This window comes from Ovis aries, chromosome 19 (assembly GCF_016772045.2).
Source record: "Ovis aries strain OAR_USU_Benz2616 breed Rambouillet chromosome 19, ARS-UI_Ramb_v3.0, whole genome shotgun sequence".
NCBI classification, from domain to species: domain Eukaryota; kingdom Metazoa; phylum Chordata; class Mammalia; order Artiodactyla; family Bovidae; genus Ovis; species Ovis aries.
The window spans coordinates 47,233,032-47,251,549 of NC_056072.1; the positions used below are offsets into that span (position 1 = coordinate 47,233,032).

At 44.5% G+C, this 18,518-nt stretch overlaps 2 protein-coding genes across 17 annotated transcripts in view; one reads left to right on the forward strand and one right to left on the reverse strand.

Moving 5' to 3' along the window:
* CHDH (choline dehydrogenase) overlaps positions 1–18,518 on the forward strand; it is an 89,191-nt gene that overhangs the window by 63,727 nt on the left and 6,946 nt on the right. For all 4 annotated transcript variants that reach the window (XM_042236072.1, XM_042236074.1, XM_042236075.1 and 1 more), the window contains 4 exons: positions 1,191–1,950; positions 2,598–2,749; positions 3,684–3,813; positions 4,706–4,840. In XM_042236072.1, coding sequence (XP_042092006.1) covers positions 1,248–1,950; positions 2,598–2,749; positions 3,684–3,813; positions 4,706–4,840 — 1,120 coding nt within the window. In that variant the 5' untranslated portion in view covers positions 1,191–1,247. The remainder of the gene's footprint in view (positions 1–1,190; positions 1,951–2,597; positions 2,750–3,683; positions 3,814–4,705; positions 4,841–18,518) is intronic.
* Positions 5,608–18,518, reverse strand: part of CACNA1D (calcium voltage-gated channel subunit alpha1 D) — a 525,137-nt gene continuing 512,226 nt past the window's right edge. For all 13 annotated transcript variants that reach the window (XM_060402380.1, XM_060402383.1, XM_060402382.1 and 10 more), the window contains one exon: positions 5,608–17,681. The gene's annotated coding sequence lies outside the window, so the exon portion shown is untranslated. The remainder of the gene's footprint in view (positions 17,682–18,518) is intronic.

Below are 18,518 nucleotides of genomic sequence, written 5' to 3' on the forward strand. Positions count from 1 at the left end.
TGCATGACCTTTCTTATGCATGCATGACCTTGTATGTAACAGAATAATAGGGACTGGAGGGTGAACGGTGTCTATACCTAGCAAAGGGCATGCCTTTTATTCTGTCAGGTCATTAGTGTGGAGTGTTGAAGTCAGCCCAGTTGGGAGTTGAGCAGTGGGCCGCTTCTGCCTTGTGCTAGCATGAGGCCTGGAATGCTGGAAGGATCTCAGAATTCCTGCTTCAGATTTAGTTTTTAGGAGGCCTTGCTGGTCTCTTTCCTGTGCTTGCAGGAAGGGAGTGGGGGTGGGGGATTTGGAATCTTTCCACTCTCTTCTTAGCCTGCTTCCTGCAATAGGCTGCTGGTGACTTGGTGCAGGATTTTAGAAGAGGCAGGGGGAATCTATCAGGGTTTTCTTGAGGTTTCTCAGTTCTCTGATTGCAGCCTCAGTCTTGGGCAGGCCTTGTGTGCCTGAGCTTCTCAGAGGTCCTGTGTCAGCTCAGGTCCTGATGGATATCGTGGCTCTTCTCCCCGTGTGCATTGAGCATGCTGGAATTGGTATGAACATTGTTGGGAAAGGACCTTCCAGAAATTACTGACATTTGTTAAAACTCTGGCACTGGACACGGTGATCTTTGAAGATTGTGGCTGCAAACCCTTCTCCTGCACTCTGGTGCCCTCAGGTCAAAGGCTGTAAGCTTATAGTCTCTAGCCTCTCACCTTGACCTTACTTTGGTTGTTTACATAAGTCTTGTCTGTCTCCCTGGTCCCAGACCATCAGTTTTGAGGGCAGATGTCTTGTTCTCTGGGTATTCCTAGAGAGGGCTGCCTGCCTGGCAGGTGGTAGGGGCTCAGCAAGTTTCTCTGGGTCTTGAATGGATGAGGAGTCAGGGCAAACGTGGAAGGCCCTCAAGCCCCTGCTTTCCAGCAGGTAGAGTTCTGCCCTCGCTCCAGGTTCATGGACAGATGTCACAGGGAAGCCTTTCTATCCCCCTACGCCCCGCAGGTGGGGAGGAGCCTCCTGTGCACCCAGCCCTGGGCTTGTCGCTTCGGGCACTGATCCCGCAGGACTGATATTCCTGCTTGTGTTTGCTCCTCCTGGTTCCCCAGGAACGTGCCACCCAGGCCTGCCGCACCCAGCGCCAGGCGGGCATCGATTCTGTACCACGCATGCTCAGTTAAACTTTGCAAACGCTCTTTTTCTACTTTTAGGGCAAGTGAATCATCACATTTCCCTCGGTGGAAGTAAGAGAACTTGGGCTTGGAAGCATGTGGTGCGTCCTGCGAGCCTGGCGGGGAGGATGCCTGGGCCGATGGGGAGCCCTGGGGGCGCAGGGCCCCCGGGGCCTCCGCGCTCTGGCCAGCAAGCGCCCCCGGAGCCGCGGCGACTACAGCCACGTGGTGGTGGGTGCGGGCTCCGCCGGCTGCGTGCTGGCGGGCCGGCTCACGGAGGACCCCGAGCAGCGCGTGCTGCTGCTGGAGGCCGGGCCCAAGGACATGTACGCGGGGAGCAAGCGGCTCCGCTGGAAGATACACATGCCCGCGGCCCTTGTGGCCAACCTGTGTGACGACACGTACAACTGGTGCTACCACACCGAGCCGCAGGCGGGCCTGGACGGCCGCGTGCTGTACTGGCCGCGGGGCCGCGTCTGGGGCGGCTCGTCGTCGCTCAATGCCATGGTCTACGTGCGCGGGCACGCGGAGGACTACGAGCGCTGGCGGCGCCAGGGCGCCGCGGGCTGGGACTACGCGCACTGCCTGCCCTACTTCCGCAGGGCGCAGGCGCACGAGCTGGGCGCCGGCAGGTACCGCGGCGGCGACGGGCCCCTGCGCGTGTCCCGGGGCAAGAGCGGCCACCCGCTGCACCACGCGTTCCTGGAGGCGGCACAGCAGGCCGGCTACCCCCTCACCGAGGACATGAACGGCTTCCAGCAGGAGGGCTTCGGCTGGATGGACATGACCATCCACGAAGGTAGGTGCGAGCCTCCTAATTCCCTGTCTCCCAGGTTCCTCCTTTAAAAAAGAAAAGCTGTTCTATCACAGCCGCACCCCTCCAGCCCCCTGCTCCGGCCCCCGGTCAGGGTCAGTAAGTGTGGACAGACTAGGGCTGGTTTGAGGTGGAGACGATGTGAGAGATTGCACTGGCGAGAGCCCACAGGATACCACCCAAAGCCAGTGAGAATTGACCCGGAGGTGGCGACACCTTGGGCATCCTCTGGTCCCATTTGATGTGGATAATGGAGAGCTCACCAGGCACATAGCCTCCGGTTTCAGAGCCTTACACATGGGCATATGAGGCACAGAGCGGTGACCAGCCTTGCTGGCAGCAGGGTGGAGGCACAGCCAGGTTGGACCCAGGGCTGTCATCAACCCCTCCTGGCCTCTGTCATCCTCTCAAGGATGAGGGATGTCTGCCCACCTGCATCCAGGGACCCCAGGTCGATGTGGATTTCAGTTGCACAGGGCATCTGGGTCTCAGTCTTCCTTTGAAGACAGAGCTTGCAGAGTCACGGGAAAGGCAAACTCCCTCTTACTCCTGACCTCACCTACCTCCTCCTGTGTGACAGGTACCCAGGGAACGGGCGTGGGCTTGACTGATCTCCTTGCTCTGTCCTGCAGGCAAGCGCTGGAGCACGGCCTGCGCGTACCTGCACCCAGCACTGAGCCGCCCCAACCTCACAGCCGAGACCCAGACGTTTGTGACTAGGGTTCTGTTTGAAGGCCCCCGTGCAGTGGGTGTGGAGTACATCAAGAACGGCGAGAGCCACAGGGTGAGTGAAGTATTACCACCAGGCCTGAGCAGCTCACTCCGCAATGACCCCGAGGTCACAGGCAGTGTGGGTGGGCAGGAGTCATGTTCTTGTCTCTGTCAGCATGGTGATAAGGAGTGAGCAGCTGGTAGCAACAGCCTGAAAGACTGTCCCCAGGCCTGGCAGGAGGCAGTGGCCTGGCAGAAGGGAGGGAGCCCCAGTCTGGCCACTGGCTGGTCATTTTTCTGGCATGAGCACCCTCCTAAACCTCAGTATGCTACTGCCTTCCACACTTGTCCAGAAATTGATAGGTTTATGTTAGAGGCTTTAAAAACCATATTGGGCTTCCCTGGTGGCTCAGATGGTAAAGAACCTGCCTGCAATGCAGGAGACCTGGGTTCAATCCCTGGGTCAGGAAGATCCCCTAGAGTAGGAAAAGGCAACCGACCCCAGTATTTTTGGCCTAGAAGTCCCATGGACAGAAGAGCCTGGTGGGGTACAGTCCATGGGGTCCAAAGAGTCGGAGATGACTGAGCAACTTTCAGCTCAGGTAAAAACCGTATCTGTGATCACACTCCATATCTCTGCACTGTGCTGTTTTCCACTTAGCAGCGTGTAAGGATTGTCCTGCATCCCATGCAAAGATCTGGCTCACCACAGGCTTTATTTAAACTGCTCGTTTGGATGCTTGCTTCCTTTATCTCATTTAAGCACTACAGTCCTTATTTCAGGATCATTACTTTCTGGCTGTGGCAGAAAATATCGGAATATTTATGCTCACACCCACCCTGCACCCTGTACCTACCCTTCCGCTAGTGGAGCCTTGAGCATCCGCTTCCTCCCCCTGGGCCTTGAGCAGGATCCCTAAGTGGTCATGCCAAGGCCACCTTCTCAGGGTGCTGATGGGCTCTCCTGGAAGGGAAGCATGACCTGCGTGGCCCCCTGCCTCTTCCAGGCTTATGCCAGCAAGGAGGTGATTCTGAGTGGAGGTGCCATCAACTCTCCACAGCTGCTCATGCTGTCGGGCGTGGGCAATGCAGACGACCTCAGGAAACTGGGCATCCCGGTGGTGTGCCACCTTCCTGGTGAGCCCCCTTCCCCATTGCGCCCCAGAGGTGTCTCTGCTACATTAAACTGCTTATTATATTTTCTTAGCATGGAGTGGGGAGGGGACAGGAGTCAGGGCTCCTTAGAGCTGTCAGTTTCTTCCCACGAGCCTGAAGCCCCCCATTCTCACTGGAACATCCCCACAGGGAAACCTCAAGTCTCCGTGTTGCCTTCCTCCCGTCCCCGGCCGTCCTGCCCCTCTCAGCAGCTAAGCCCCTCTAGCAGGGAGCATCTGCCAGAAAAGCCCACGGGGCCAGGCTCAGGTGGGCCAGCAGGGTGGCCCTTTGGGGAGAGGGTCCAGGCCTTTGTGTTTTCTATCCTCAAGACTCACCAGCCATCCTGACATGCTTTTCATATTAAGATGGTTCTCCCAGGCCTAATATTTCTTCCACTTCTGATGCTTTTGGGGGCCTGGCCCAGTCCCTCTTGCCCTCTCTTACAAGCTCCCAGAGGGCTGGAGGCTTAATTTTAAGAGGCCTGTGAAAGCGCTGGTCCATGGCAGTGAACTGCCCAGTGTCCCCTTGAGCTTGGATGGGCTCAGCATGGCACTTCCCTCCTTCCCCAGCCAGGGGCAGCTCACTGAGCAGTGCCAGCTGCAGGCCTGGGGGGAGGACTGCTTAGCAGGAAGGCACCTATGTGGTTACAGGTGGTACCCGGGGAGCGAGGGGCAGGGGCAGGCAGCTCTAGCAGCATCCAAGAGGGCCAGATGCAGCTGGGAGTGCGGGAATGGGGTTACTGGGAGTGAGCAGGAGCTGGCCTGGCAGATAAGTGGATGAATGAAGAGAGTTTTCAAAACCAGGGGGATGTTGAGAGGCCAGCCAAGCAAGCCCCTTTGGGAGATGTTTTCCTAACCATTCCCTCTGGTTTCAGGAGTTGGCCAGAACCTCCAAGACCACCTGGAGATATATATCCAGCAGGCATGCACCCGCCCCATCACCCTCCACTCTGCACAGAAGCCCCTGAGGAAGGCCTGGATTGGCCTGGAGTGGCTCTGGAAGTTCACAGGTGGGTGTGCTCATCCATGACTTTGGGAGAGATGGTCTGTGGACAGCACAGCCTCCCTGTTGAGGTACCTAGCACAGGCTGTGGCTCCAGGTTTCTGGTTCAAAGCAGAACTATGCCATTCATGTCAGCTCTGTGAGCCTCAGTTTTCCCATCTGCAAAATGGGGATACACAGTTCCTGCATGGAAGGCTGGTGTGAGGACCAGACACCACACATAAGACTTGCCCGAGGTGAGTCTCCGCAAGGGCTGGTGCTGCTCCTCCTGCCAAATGGACGGGGATGGACTTGTCCTGGACACGGTCGGGGCCCAGGGGCCTGGAGAAAGGGCAGTTGATGCTGGGCCACAGAATCAGCTTCCATCTCAGCATTTTCCATTTGGTTTCTGGCTGAAATCTTACTCATTCACTCAGCACGCAGTCCTCACACCCCTCTGTTCCAAGCTACATGGTGAGAAGCGCTAACAAGGGAGGCTTTCTTAGAGAGGTTACGCTCTAGTGGAGACAGTGGACGGAAATGAAGTAACATGCTCAGCTTTAAGTACAGTGAAGGAGTAATCAGGGTGTTAAACTAGAGATCGGTGGCGTGGGGCCTGTTAGGCAGGAAGAATGCAAGCAGAGGCCCTGGGGGCAGGCGTTTGTGTTTGAAGAACAAATCTGTTGGCCCGGGAGACTGCAGTGCTGTGAGGAGGCTTTGGTGCAGGCGTCGCAGGGCCTTCCAAGGCCCCAAAGCAGGCTCTCGGAAATGAGTTGTCAGAGGGGACAAACAGGCTGACACAGCAGAAGACTTTATTGGGAAGGGGCCCCTGGGTTGAAGAGCAGCCAGGACTACATGGCTCACGGTCTCAGGTTTCAAGGTAAGGAGTTAGTGTCTGGGTTGCCTCTGGCTGGTCGTCTTGCTTGGCTGATAATCTGACTCGTGGTTCTTGCTGGTGACGCGCACATCTCTCAGCCAGAGTGGATTACAGCATGGAAGATTCGTGGAGGTTGATGTTTCCTCCCTCTTTCGGCCCCTCCCACATTCTCCCAAGAGGTATGTTACCTCTGCCGTTGAGACTTCTCATTTTATGTGAATGCCTCTGAAATTATGAAAATTACTAATATTACTGCTGTTGATATTTGACGTTCTGTATGCATCTGAGTTGTCAGAATATCGTCATGGGATTCCAGGTAGACTAGGAAATGTTGTGGGAAGAGGGTTATATTTACCCCTACAAATATCATTACAAAAAGTAAAGTTTTGCTTCATGTTGAGTGTATATCCTGAGAACAGTGAGACTCAATAAACAAAATCTCCCATAATAGCAAATAACTGCTGCGATAGAGAATACATAGTGGAAGTGTACAACTACGTTTTCGTGGAGGACAGCGTGTAGTGATGAGTTAGCTAGGACAGCGCCTGTTAATCCACCTATTGTGAAAAGACAAATGAAGCCTAGGGCTCATTAGTATTGCAGGAGATCATTTGATATTACCTCCCTGAAGGGTTGCTAGTCAACTACATACTTTTACTCCAGTGGGAACAGCAATAATTATAGTGGCTGATGTAAATATACTTGTGTGTCAACATCTATACTGCTGGAACATATGGTGAGCTCATACAGTGACTCCTAAGAATCCAATTGATATTATGGCTCATGCTATACCAACATATCCCAAAGGCTGTTCTTTCCTGAATAATACAATATGCAAGATTATTCCAAATGCAGGTAAAATCAGAATATAGACTTCAGGGTGTCCGAAGAATCAGAATAGGTGTTGATACAAGACTGGATCACCCCCTCCTGCCTGGTGAAACAAAAGTTGTGTTTAGGGTTTGGTCTGTTAATAGCATGGTAATCCCAGCTGCTAATACAAGTAACGCTAATAGCAGCAATGAGATGGTTGGATAGCATCACCAACTCAATGGACATGAGTTTGAGTGAACTCCGGGACATAGTGAAGGACAGGGAAGCCTGGTGCACTGCAGTTCATGGGACTGCAGAGAGTCGGACACGACTTAGTGACTAAACAATAACCATAGCAACGATATAGCTGCAATTAAAACTGGTCACACAAAGTAATGGTGGAATATAGGGGGTGGTTTTATAATGGTAGTAAAATTAAAAGTACCTAAAATTGAGGAAATACCCGCTAGATGTAGGGACAAGATGGTAGGTCTACTGAAGCTCCAGTGTGAGCCACGTTTCCGGCTAAGGGTGGATATACAGTTGAGCCTGTACCAGCATTGGCTTCAATTATTGATGACGATGCAAGTAGAGGTAGGAAGGAGGGTGGAAGTAATCGGAAGCTTACATTATCTCCACAGGGAAGGGCTATGTCGGGTGCCCCAGTCGTTAGTGGCACTAGTCAGTTCCCAAAGCCTCCAATTACAATACACATAACTATAAAGAAAATTATTACAAATGTCTGGGCTGTTAAAACTGCACTGTAAATCTGATCATCTCCAAGCAGTGTTCCAGGGTGGACTAATTCAGCACAAATTAACAAGTCCCAAGCATCAGATAGTAAGTATAACTTACCAGTATTTTTATGGCCAATTTAGAATAGTCAGTGGTTTATGAATACAAGATAAAATGGCTGAGTAAGCATTAGACTGTATATCTAAAGATGGGGTGGCGTCCTCTTTTTGCCTAGTCCTGTGTTGAATTTTGCTTACTGAACTGCAGATTCAAAAAGTACACCTTCAATTCTGTTGGTGCTTCTCCTGCACCCCCACCTTTTTTTTCTTTCCTGGCAGCAGGAGAAATAGGGAGAAGTAGATTGCAGCCAGTTGACTAGGGTATTTACTTATTAACTGAAAGTTTTGTGGGAAATGTAATCCCACCAATCCAGTGAGGATTTAGCTTAATTAAAGTGTTTGATTTGCATTCAACTGATGTAGGATAGAATCTTGCAGTCTTCATTTAGCAGCAATTAAGTAAATACTTGCTTAGGGCTTTGAAGGCTCTTGGCTTGTATAACTTCAATTCCTAGTCCATTACTGAAAGGATTGGTGTAAGAGGTAAGATTATTGTGGACAATATGATTACTGTCGGTAAGAAAGTTGTTTTATAAAATCAAGTTGTCATTTTATTTTTATATTATTTATGGAGGGAAATATAGTTAGTGCTGCAGAATATGTGAGTTGTGTGTAGAAGCAAGGTTGAATAACTGTGATAGCTATTAGTGTGGGTAAAATAATACTGTTATTTTCTTGTTATTTCTTGAATGATTATTCATTTTGGCATAAATCCTGATAGTGGTGGAAGACCTATTGATAATGGTGTGATGAGAATGGAGGCTGTAATAATGGGTATTTTGTTTTATGTGTGTGATAGTGTGGTGGTGACTGAGCTGTAAATGAATAGTATGAATATGGTAAGTGTTATTATAAAGTATAGGTTTAGGATTGTTACAGTTGGCTTATGCAATATAATGGGTCTTAACCTACGTGAGCAATTGATGAGTAAGCTGTACTTTTTCATAGTTGGGTTTGGTTTAGTCCTCCTCATCCTCCAGTTACAATAAATAGTATAGATATGGATAGTACTAGGTTTAGGCTGATACAAGGTGAGATTTGGAGTAATACTGACAAGGATGCAAGTTTTTGTCATGCTGGTAAGATTAAGCCTGCTGTTCATGAGATACTGTACGTAACTTCAGGTACTCAGAAGTGGAATGGAGACAGTCTTAGTTTTTATTTTCCTATTTGCAGCTTTCTTTATAGGTAACTGACACATAAGCTATAAGTTTAAGGTGTACAACATGATGTACACTAGAAAATGATTATCACACTGACGTTAGCTAACACATCACCTCACATAATTACCTTTTGTGTGTGCTTCTGTGCGTGCGCATGCGTGCATCAAGAGCATTTAAGATTTACTCTGTTAGTAACTAACTCTGTTAGTAACAGTCTTGTCACCTGTAGTCACCCTGCTGTATGTTACATCCCCAGAACTTACCCATCTTAAACTGGGAGTTTGTAGCCTTTGACCAGCATCTCCTCATATTCTCTCACCCTGTATCTGCTGGCAGCCACTATTATACTCTGTTTCTGTGAGTTCAACTTTCTTAGATTCCATGTAGGTGTGATATACAGTATTTGTCTTTCTCTGATTTCTTTCACTTATCACAGTGCCCTCAAGATCCATCCACATTGTCACCAATGGCAGGATGCCCTCTTTCTGATGACGGAATGCCACTTCACTGGGTATATGTACACACCACAGTTTCTTTGTCCATTACTCCACAGGGGGCCTTTCGGGGGTTCTGTCCCTTGGCTCTCGTGAGTGGTGCAGCAGTGACCACAGGAACACAGGGATCTCTTTGAGATCGCCCTGTCGTCTTTCAGATGCAGACCCAGAAATGGGATTGTTGGGTCATGTATAGGGTCGTTCTCTTTATAACTGAGGAACCTCCATCCTGGTTTCCATAGTGGCTGCATCAGTTTACAGTCTTGTCAACAGTGCAAGAGGGTTCCCTTTGCTGTGCAGCCTCCCCACTACTTACCTCTTGTCTTTTTGGTGAGAGCCATTCTAACTCGTGTGAAATGGTTCAGCAGTCCTTCTTTTGCTAATATACATCCCTCTTAAAAAAACAACAACAACAAACTTTCCCTTTTCTGTTGGAGTACAGCCGATTAACAGTGTTGTAATAGTTCCAGGTGAACAGCAAAAGGACTCAGCCATACATAGACAGGTATCCATTCTCTCCCAAACTCCTCTCCCATCCAGGCTGCCCCATAACATTGAGCAGAGTTCCAGGTGCTACACAGTAGGTCCTTGTTGTAGGTTAGCCATTTAAAATATAGCAGAGTGTACATGTCAATCCCAAACTCCCTAAGAGATGGTCCTAGTTTTATGGTTAGAGCTATTGTTTTTACTCTAGATGCTGTTGGAGTGCAGATTATTATAATAGTTCATTAATCACAGTAAAGTTAGTGATAATGGCTATTATAAGTAATATTGATGTAGTGACTTGGGTTAGAAAACATTTAGTGGATGCTTCTATAGCTCATGGGTTACTTTTTTTATTATTATAGTGGGAATGAAGTGAAGTGAAGTCGCTCAGTCGTGTCCAACTCTTTGCAACCCCATGGACTGTAGCCTACTACGCTCCTCTGTCCAAGGGATTTTCCAGGCAAGAGTACTGGAGTGGGTTGCCATTTCCTTCTCCAAAGGATCTTCCCGACCCAGGGATCGAACCCAGGTCTCCCGCACTGTAGGCAGAAACTTTACGTCTGAGCCACCAGGGAAGTCCTAGTATTATTTACTTCAAAATCAAGTCAGGTAAGTAGTCAGTGGGAGCTGATTATTACAGTTGTGCTTCCTGAGATAATGGTTGTTAGGGTAATGAGAAAGATGATGGGATTTTATTAGTACAGGAAGGATATAAACCATTTTCAGGGTATGGGTGGGCCTGGTAGCTCACCTTACTATAGAATATAGTGTAATGTGGTAACACAGAGAATTTTGAATTTTTAAGGGTAGGTTCAATTCCTGTGATTCTAGAAATAAAATGGTTTAAACCTCTATTATGTACTCTATCAAAGTAACTCTTTTCAGACATATATCTTACATTTGTGATGCTTGATGTTGTTATAATAGGGACTGAGACGTATCCTATGCATAGGGCTAGCACTGACAGTAGGAAGTTTTTCCACAGTAAATGGATTAGTTGATCATATTGGAATCGAGGGCAGGATGCTTGAATTCATAGGAAAGCAGTTGTTAGTAATAAAGTGTTTTGGTAATAAAGTTGGTTGTGTACAAGTCTGGTAAGTAGGGGTTATGGAACAATCCCAGAAATAGGATGACTGAGAAAATGTCTCATATTGTTGATGATAATGTTGGTGTATTTTGCTGAGGAAAATGTGGCAAATGGGCCTGCTGCATATTCTACACTGAAGCTTGATACAAGTTCAGATTTTCCTATCAAGTTGAATGAGGCTTCGTGTAAGAGTGGAAAGAAATCATATTACAGCTAAGAGTCATGATGGGAAATTTTTTTGTAGATACTTTTGTGCTGTGATGAAGGCTGAGAAAGGGTAAAAGACTCATTTCTTAAGAGGACTGATAAAAGAATAACTGCTAGTGTTACTTCTTCTGAAATTGTGCTCTTGCTCACAGGGCTTCTCCGATTAATGCATATTTAGAGTTGGAATCCCATCAGATCATAAAATGGAGTATACAGCGTCCAGCTAGGCTTGATATTGTTAATTGCGAACACAAATACTCCTCCTAGATACATATTAATAAGGGGTCTGGGTTGGGGAATTCATATGGTTAGGACTAGGATTGGTGCAGTGTTAAATGTGGAAATTCAGGATGTAGCTGGTTGTTGCGGTTCTTTAGTAAATAATTTGACTGCAACAGCAGAGGCCTGTAATAGGCCACCTGGTCCTACAATATTTGGCCCTTTTTGAAGTTAAATATAACCTAAAAATTTTCATCCATTTAATGTTAGGAATGTTACAGCTAGAGGAATGGGGATAAGTATTAAGATACTAATTATAAACATTTTGTTAGAGGATTTGAACTTCTAGTTATAAACGTTTAAATTTTATGCAATTAAGCCCTGCTACCTTAACAAACCCTGGTTTCAGGTATTATTTTTTATGTATTAATTAAATTAGGATTATATATTAATTGATTTTAAGGTGCTTTCTAAAGTGGGCCTTTATTTCTCTGTGCTTTCATACTTGAAGAAATATATACAAGATAGATACCAACTTGGATTACTCCAGTCTGAACTCAGATCACTTAGGACTTTTTACCTTTTATAGCCCTTACACCATTGGAGTGTCCTGAGCCAGTATCAAGGTTGTAAATTCTGATGTTTTTATGAACTCTAGCACAGGACTGTGCTGTGATCCCTAGGGTAACGTGTTCCATTGACCAATTTTTTTGATCAGTAAGTGATAATGTTTTGACTGGCAAGTCTAGACTGTCATCGCTCAGAAGATTTTGTTTTCTGAGGTCACTCTAATCAAAATTATCAACCCATATAAAATTTTGTTATCCTTGGTGGTTTAATTAGGTTTTGGGGGGTTAATTAAGCTCCACAGGATCTTATTCTGTTATTCCTGCCTCCTCCTGGGAAGGTCAGTTTCACTAAGAGACAGTAAAACCCTCGAGTGGCCGTTCATTCAAGGTCTTATGTAGAAAACAAAGATTATACTACCTTTGCATGGTCAGGAAACTGTGGCTGTTTAACAGTTGTCCCTGGGCAGGCAGTGCCTCTAATACTAGCTAGACTAGAGGTGATGTTTTTGCTAAACAGGCGGAGTTTGTGTTTGCCGAGTTCCTTTGACTTTTTAAAACCTTTCCTTGAGTGCATGCCTGTGGATTAACAGTGCATTTCCTTGGATTAACAGTATGTTAGTAAACAATTTAGCCCAAATCAGTGGCTCAGATGGCAAAGGGTCTGCCTGCAATGTGGGAGACCCAGGTTTGATCCCTGAGTTGGGGAGATCCCCTGGAGAAGGGAATGGGAATCCACTCCAGTATTCTTGCCCAGAGAATCCCACAGATAGAAGAGCCTGGCAGGCCCCAGTCCACGGGGTCAGAAAGAGTCGGACACAACTGAGCGACTTTAACACACACACACCGTGAATAATTTAATGTTGAGTTATATTTATATATTGTTAATATCAGTATTTTATTAGTTACTGATATAAACTTATGAAAGGAAAAATACTTCTTGTTACTCATATTATTACCTCTGTTGGCCAACAGATTAGTCCAGTATGAATCCAGGAGTTGATTTGCTTGTTACTGGTATTAAGGTAAAGTTGTTATTGAGCTTGAATGCTTTCTTAATTGGTGGCTGATTTTAAGCCAGCTGTGGTGGTGTTTGTCTTTACTGTATCCATTTCTAAAAAGCTGTACCTTTTTAGATTAACATTTAAAAATACATTTCTTTTTTTCTTTTTTTTTTTTTTTTGGTAATTTTTAAAGTTGAACTGAGATTCTTTTCCTAGACAACCAGCTATCAGTAAGCTTGTTAGGCTTGTCACCTCTACTTACAAATCTCCTCACTATGTTGCTACATAGATGAGTTTGTTCTAATAAACTGTTAATAAGTAGCTCATCTGGTTTCAGGATATTTAACCTCTCTTTGTTAAATGTTTGCTAGTTAAATAATTATGCAAAGGTACAAAGGGTAAACTTCACTTTTTGTTCCTGTAAGGCTTCTTTCGTCATTCCCTTATGGTACTCTCTCTATAGCACCAGAAGATATTTTAACTTTCTATCTCCCATACTTTAAATAAAACATTCCTTCAACATTTAGTCTCCTCATATTAGTAGATATGGAGAAGGGGTGTTGGGCTAGATTTAGTTCAACCTAGTCATAAATTATGAGATCTCCTAGGTATAAACTAGGAGCTGTATTTGAGCTGTGCTTTGATTTATCTAAGCACACTTTCCTGTATGCTTCCCTTCCTATGACTTGTCTCCTCTCTTGTTATTAGTATTTACTAATAGACTATAGGAAGTTCTTATAACACTTAAGGAGAGTGATGGGTGGTATGTTCATGCTTCATGGCCTTACTCAGTTAAGTACTTTCTTAATTTACTACTAAATTCTTTGGTTTTTAACTTTTCATAAAAACTTTTTTGTGTAATGGAGAAATAGAAAATGTAGCTCATATCTTCCCACCCCATAGGTTACATCTTGTTCTAACGTTTTTATGTATGATAATTAGGCTTAATTTTATTCCTTTTTAGGGTTTGCTGAAGAGGGTAGTATATAGGCTTAGTTAGCAAGGGTTGCTGAGGTTTATCGATTATAGAACAGGCTCCTCTAGAGGACCAGCAAGTCCTCTGAGTTTTAAGCTGTTGCTAGCAGTACTCTAGTGAATAATTTCATCTTGTAATTATTTGAGTTTAGAACTAAGCATAGAGTATCTAATCCCATTGTGTAGTCAGGAAATACAAAACTTGCCTTTATAGTCTGTTTTTATTTATGACTTTTTATGGCTTAGTTAAAATTTAACTTTATTTTATATCACTGTTAATTTGAGTTAACTATATGACTGAAGCGGCTGGCACGGAATTTACCAACCCTACTTAACATAACTTAGTTGTACTTTTGTTTATGGCTTACTTTTTATCATTGCTGTTTCTTGTGGGGGTGTGGTTAAGCAAGTCTAAGTTATGCACTACTAATGTTGCGCTTAATGCCTGCTCCCCTTAATCTTGGTGATTTAGATTCTCACTGGGGCACAGATGCTTGCATGTATAATTTTATTAAAAGTTAAGAGAAAGCCTGGAAGCAAACCTATGTGTTCATGGAGTTGGCAAATGCATCTGGGCATTTTCAGTGCCTTCCTTTAGATTTTAAGCTACATTAACAAGCTGTTTTTACATAGTGAAATAACATATACATGTAGTTGTTTTATGTGGTTTCTGTTGGATTTGTTGATAAAATTTTCATGACAGTGGTCAATAGATCTAGGGAAATGTCTGTCTATATAGATGGGAAACATCTAGGTAGTTTATTGGTATGATTGGGGTTTATTTTCTAGGCCTAATTTTGAGCATTAAGTTACTCATGTTTACTGAGTAGACAGCTAAGTCTATGTATTTACATGTTTTTGCCTTGTTTTGGCAGGGTTACTTAGAGCATGGGATTTAGCATTGGGGGTGGTTAAGGGGGGTTGTTAAATAGGCCATGTACTTGTTCGATCCGTGTACATGTGGTGTGTGTACATTTCCTTATGTCCTGAACTCGTTGACTGAAAGACACCTTTTGATTGATCATATTGGTAAATAATATTCAATTAAAGTCCAGCTACAATTTATTTGACTGTGTTAAGGCCACAACTGAGTCACAGCATCCCTTAAAAAATTGAAATCACAGTTGTATGTGAGCATGCACTGATTAGTCCATCAAGATGTCTTATTTAAGTGGAAAGAGGTGGGCAGTTTTAGGTGAGATGGTCCTGAAGTGAGGTGAGATGTCTGATAAAGTTCATTAGCAGAAACCCCCACAAGTCACGGGCCTGCAGAGAGAAGAGGGGCAGCTGCCAAGCAGACTGGTGGTTTTACACAGTTTGCTGATTAAGCTTGCAATCGATGTTTGTGCTGACTAAAATTGATTTAATGTGCTAAAAATGGCTCGTAATATGTGCTACGTACTGTCAATAAGATAATGTACATGCTTATAAACATGGGGTAAATAATGCATGTTATAACACGTATATACATGATGTATGTACATATTCATGTCCTAGTGAATATATGCACAGTACATAGTTAATGGTAAAAAGAGGTTTTATTAATACTCACAGGTACTGAATAATGTTGTAAATGTCCCATAATGAAATATCAGGGTATACTGTAGGTAGAATTTCAGCTTTGGGTACTGATGGTGGAGGTGGAACTTCCCAGAGAAATGGGTTATTCTCCTTTGCTGGTTTACAAGACCAGGATAATAGACACACTGCAAAGATTTCTCATTTTAGGAAATTATTTTTCAGTGATGTTAGTTATTGGCGTTAGAAGTAGAAATATAAAATAGATGCTAGCTGTCTGACAATAATGAAGGGGTGTCTATGAGTTGTTCTCGAATTCATGTTAGTGTTAAGAGGTCTGCTACTAGTACTCAAAAACAGGCTTTGGCTGAGAGGATGAAATGTTACGCTTTGTTCCTTAGATGTATGGAGCACTGGGAAGAGTGCTGGAACTAAGTCTGAAAGGATTAGGGCCCACACCCCTGCTAGTTTACTGGGGACTGAAAGCAGGACTGTGGTGCAAATACTAAGTCCCCCTCTGGCTTGATAGGGTGTGTAGTTATCGGGGTCTCCTAGTAAGTCAAGCACCAACATTAGTAGCATTAGAACTCCAATTAAGGCACTTGAGATGTCTTTGATTGTATAGTAGGGGTGAAGGGGGATTTTGTGTCAGATGAGATTCCTGTGGGGTTTTTAGATCCTGTGTTGTGAAGGAATAGTAAGTGGACAGCTGTGAGTGCTGCAGTAATGAACAAGAGACAATTCTTCACATTTCGTTTTATTCTAAGAGTCGCTTTATCTTCTGAAAAGCCAGCTCAGACGCTTTCAATGAGACTTATGCTGATATATGGAATAGCTGCGAGGAGGTTAGTAATAACTGTTGCCCCTCAGAACGATTTTGTTCTCAAGGTAAGACATAACCTATAAATGCTGTGGCTATGACTGTAAATAGGTGATTCTAACAAAGTGCAGTTACTAAAAAATTATAGGATCCATAATAGAACCCTGATCCTACAGGAAGAAACAGGCAAATACAAATATGGAGGCTCTATTTCCATGTAGATATAAGGTAACTCACCTGTAGTCGATGTGTTGGCTGGCTAACATTAACTGCTGCTGCTGCTAAGTCGCTTCAGTCGTGTCTGACTCTGTGCGACCCCATAGACGGCAGCCCACCAGGCTCCCCCGTCCCTGGGATTCTCCAGGCAAGAACACTGGAGTGGGTTGTCATTGCATTCTCCAGCTAACATTAACTAGGTAAGTATTAATGATAAGAAAGTGGTTACTGTGTTTGACGTGTAATGGATTGCTAGAAATAAGCCTGTTAATGTGTGTAATGCTGAACAAATGTCCTGTAGGAACTGAAATTTCCTCATGATGGGTCTGATGGGAAGAGCAATAAATGCATTGTTAATAATTTGTATTAATGGGTATGATTTTCAGATGATGGTGATTGGTGTTCTTATAGTTGAATAACGATGATTTTTCATGTCATTGGCCATGGTTTGAGTCCATGTGAGAATAATGATAACATATATTTAAGTTCTATTTTTATAATTTGTTTTGTGGGGTTTTCTTCAAAACCTTCACCTATTTATGGTGGACTTGGGATGATTGTGGGTGGTGGTTGTAGGATTGTGTTGAATTTTGGTGGCTCATTTTTGGATTTAACAGTATTATTTATTGGGGGGATGTTGGTTGTATTTGGTTATATGACAGCTACTGAGCAGTATCCTGTGAGTCTCTAATATTAGAGACTGTTTTAGGTATGTTTCTTTCAGGGTTGATGATAGAGTTTTCAGTGGCATTTTATGTTTTAAAAGGTGAGAAAGTAGAGATTGTATTTAAGTTTCACAGACTAGGGGGCTGAGTGATGACAGAGGTGATTCTGGCGTTTTTAGTGAGGAGGCTGTAGGAACTGCAGTGTTGTAGAGTTATGTTCTTGATTAGTAATTGTTACTGGTTGGCTATTGCTTATTGGTGTTGTATTTATTATAGAGGTGACTTGTGGTGACTAGATACAGTTATGCTATGGTGAGGGTAGTGAGGAATGAGAAAATATAGTTCTGTTAGGCCTTTTTTGATACTAGTGTAGAAAATTTTAGTTGAATGAGGGAGGTGATTTGTGGTAAAATACTCTCGAGTCCGATTAAAGCTAGGAGGGATGATGCTCATATGCTTCTTCCCATATCTGGAGTTACAGTATGACCATCACTGATCTCATATGGAACTATATATCGTCACCTTATCAGAGGCTCAGTCACACATTTGGTAATGTAGGAAAACAATTTTGTAAAACAGGCAACATAAACAATACAGCTCGCAGTGTTAGTAAGGTCGTAAGTAAAAATTTAAGAACTTCCATTAGGTGCAGCCCAGCCTATCTCAGTTCATCTGACTTTGTCTGTCTCTTCTATACCAGCCCTTACCTTTTAGGGAAGTTGTATATTGGTGTTGTCCACAAGGCCCTCCGCCCAGTTTCTGGCTGGTCAACCCTAGTATGGTGTCACTGTCCCCAGTATAAGGCAGCCTTTAAGTTTAAGTGACCATACCTGGCGTTAACTTCCTGTTGTAGATCACGGAGTGTCCAATCTTCATCCAAAAACAGATTACTAAAAATTAAGCTTTAGAAAGAAACTTACAGTGTTTCAATAATTCTTTTAAACTTTGCAGCAATTAACATAACAGTAAGGAACTATCTGAGAAGTGAGTCTTAGTGAACACAGACCTCAATAAATAACATTAGAATTTGGTATACACAGAAGTCTTTCTAAAATTACCCTCATTTTTATCACACATAGCCAAATCAAGATATCTTGATTTAAAATAAAGTCTGATTAATTGATTAAGATAGCCTCGCTAGGCCAGGAAAGCCACACCATGGCCTTGTCACAGATTTAGGTGAATTCCTCCCTTTTTGAGGTCCGTAAAATAATACCTTGAGATTCCTGCACCTAATTGGAGGTGGCCTTCCTAATTTATCTGATAAGGCTGCTGGGAACCTAAGAGTTTCCAATCTCTAGAGGAATTAGGTACAGAGAAAGAAGTGTTTCAGTTCTGCTTACAAAGGTATAATTTAGCAAACTGCTGTAAGTCATCATAATTAGTTGTGGGAAGGTTTTTTTTTGGAAAACACATATTACAATCTAGTGATGTTTCAGACTTTAAATTTTGATATTTGGAAAGTTTGTCAAAAGGTTTCAAAACACTTGGTCAAATAAGATCATACATCACTGCAAGATGATACTTACTCCTCAACCAAAGTGACAAGAGATCGCAAAAGTGAATACACAGTGTGTGGAGGAGGGGATGGGGCAACTGAGAGCAGCACTGACCCATCTCCAGGGCCGTGTGTGCAGTGGCTGGGGGCAGCTGCAGAGCACGGGGCTCGCTCAGTGCTCTGATGGCCTAGAGCGTGGGAGGGCTATACGCATACAGACAGCTGATTCACTTTGTTGTAC